We start from the raw sequence: 1,777 nt of genomic DNA on the forward strand, positions 1-1,777 counted from the left end.
ATCAACTAACTCCTCCCACGATAGCACCAAATCCCTTAACTTGTAATCAGAGCCAAAATACTTTTGTTTCTTTCTTACCATTGTGTGATAGATGTAATCACACAATCACACAGGGGTGCAAACTGTTTTAAATGCATTAAATATTTGTATGACAACAGTTTATCCTTAAATTCCCAAATAACTTCATCCCATCCTCCCCCTAATTTATATCCATCCAATGACATCCAACAGCCAAATAGACTGAATTATCCATTCCATCAGGTTCCCACAGGAGTTTTCCCTTGTACAACTAATATGTTCTCTTAACATATTAATTTAGTTAGATATATAAATGTCCATCTTCCCTCTAAGATTGTTACCTCATTAAAAAAAAAAAAAGCAGATGATATGCAATTCTTAACCCTATGTTTCCATCACCCCTATGGAAACGAATCAGGTAGGTGCCATAAGCTCTGAGTACAGTCTAAAAGTTGAACTGTGTCTATAAACAGAAAGTGAGGTCCCAGGTCATCTGCTCCAGGTATGACGACCTTAAACCACATTGGTGTTAGCCACACAGTCTTCCGCTTGCTGGGCATCCCCGGCCTTGAGGACCAGCATTTGTGGATTTCCATCCCCTTCTTCATTTCCTATACCATCACCCTGCTTGGGAACAGTCTGCTCATCAGCATTATCCTCACGAAGCGCAGCCTCCACGAGCCCATGTACCTCTTCCTCTGCATGCTGGCCGGAGCAGACCTTGTCCTCTCCACGTGCACAGCACCTCAGGCCTTGGCCATCTTCTGGTTCCATGCTGGGGAGATCTCCCTGGATTGCTGCATCACTCAGCTTTTCTTTATCCATTCCACCTTCATCTCTGAGTCAGGGATCTTACTGGTGATGGCGTTTGACTGCTACATTGCCATATGCTACCCACTGAGATACACCACTATTCTTACACATGCACTGATAGGGAAAATTGGTGTGACTATATTCCTGAGAAGTTATGCTACAATTTTCCCCATAATATTTCTTCTGAAAATACTGACTTTTTGCAGAAATAACATTCTTCTACACACGGCTTGTAAGCACATTGTCTTGGCCCGTGTTTCCTGTGATGACATATGAGTAAACATCTGGTATGGGTCTTTTGTCCTAATGTCCACAGTGACCTTAGATGTTGTGCTAATTTTCATTTCATATATGCTTATTCTCCATGCTGTTCTCTGCATCCCTTCTCAAGATGCTCGCCACAAAGCTTTCAACACATGTGGCTCCCATGTCTGCGTCATCATTCTCTTTTATGGGCCTGCCATCTTCACAACACTTACTCAGAGGTTTGGACACCATATCCCACTCCATATTCACTCTCTGCTGGGCAATGTCTGCATTCTGGCTCCTCCTATGCTGAATCCCATCATTTATGGGATCAAAACCAAACAGATCCAGGACCAGGTGACTCAAGTTTTGTTTTCAAAAAAGGTATGACTTTCAGAATGGAGGCAAAAGTACTGTTTTCTCCACATTTCTCACTCAGAGTCTGAGAAACAAATGAGTTCACCTTTTTAATTCATTGCTAGTCGATAGCTCTAGATAGGCGTTTGGAAAGAGATGAATTATGGATAATTGCTAGACTAATCTTTCCTGGTTTGTTCTGTGCCTTGATGTGGTGAAGTAGTCCTCATTCCATTTACCTACCTCGAGACATTGCTCTATATATTCTTCCCACTGTCTGCTCTATCACAAAGTTTTCTTTTTCACAGGCTCACCTCTATCCACATAATTCTGCTATTTATCC

General features: G+C 42.0%; 1 protein-coding gene across 1 annotated transcript; it reads left to right on the forward strand.

The window, feature by feature from the left end:
• The first annotated feature begins 522 nt into the window (after nt 1–522).
• On the forward strand, nt 523–1,467 carry LOC105098072 (olfactory receptor 52B4-like). Its single transcript, XM_010990690.1, is given in 1 exon segment — nt 523–1,467. A coding segment is annotated over 1 exon segment (945 nt).
• Nucleotides 1,468–1,777: the final 310 nt, after the last annotated feature.

This window comes from Camelus dromedarius, chromosome 12 (genome assembly GCF_036321535.1).
Source record: "Camelus dromedarius isolate mCamDro1 chromosome 12, mCamDro1.pat, whole genome shotgun sequence".
Lineage (NCBI taxonomy): Eukaryota > Metazoa > Chordata > Mammalia > Artiodactyla > Camelidae > Camelus > Camelus dromedarius.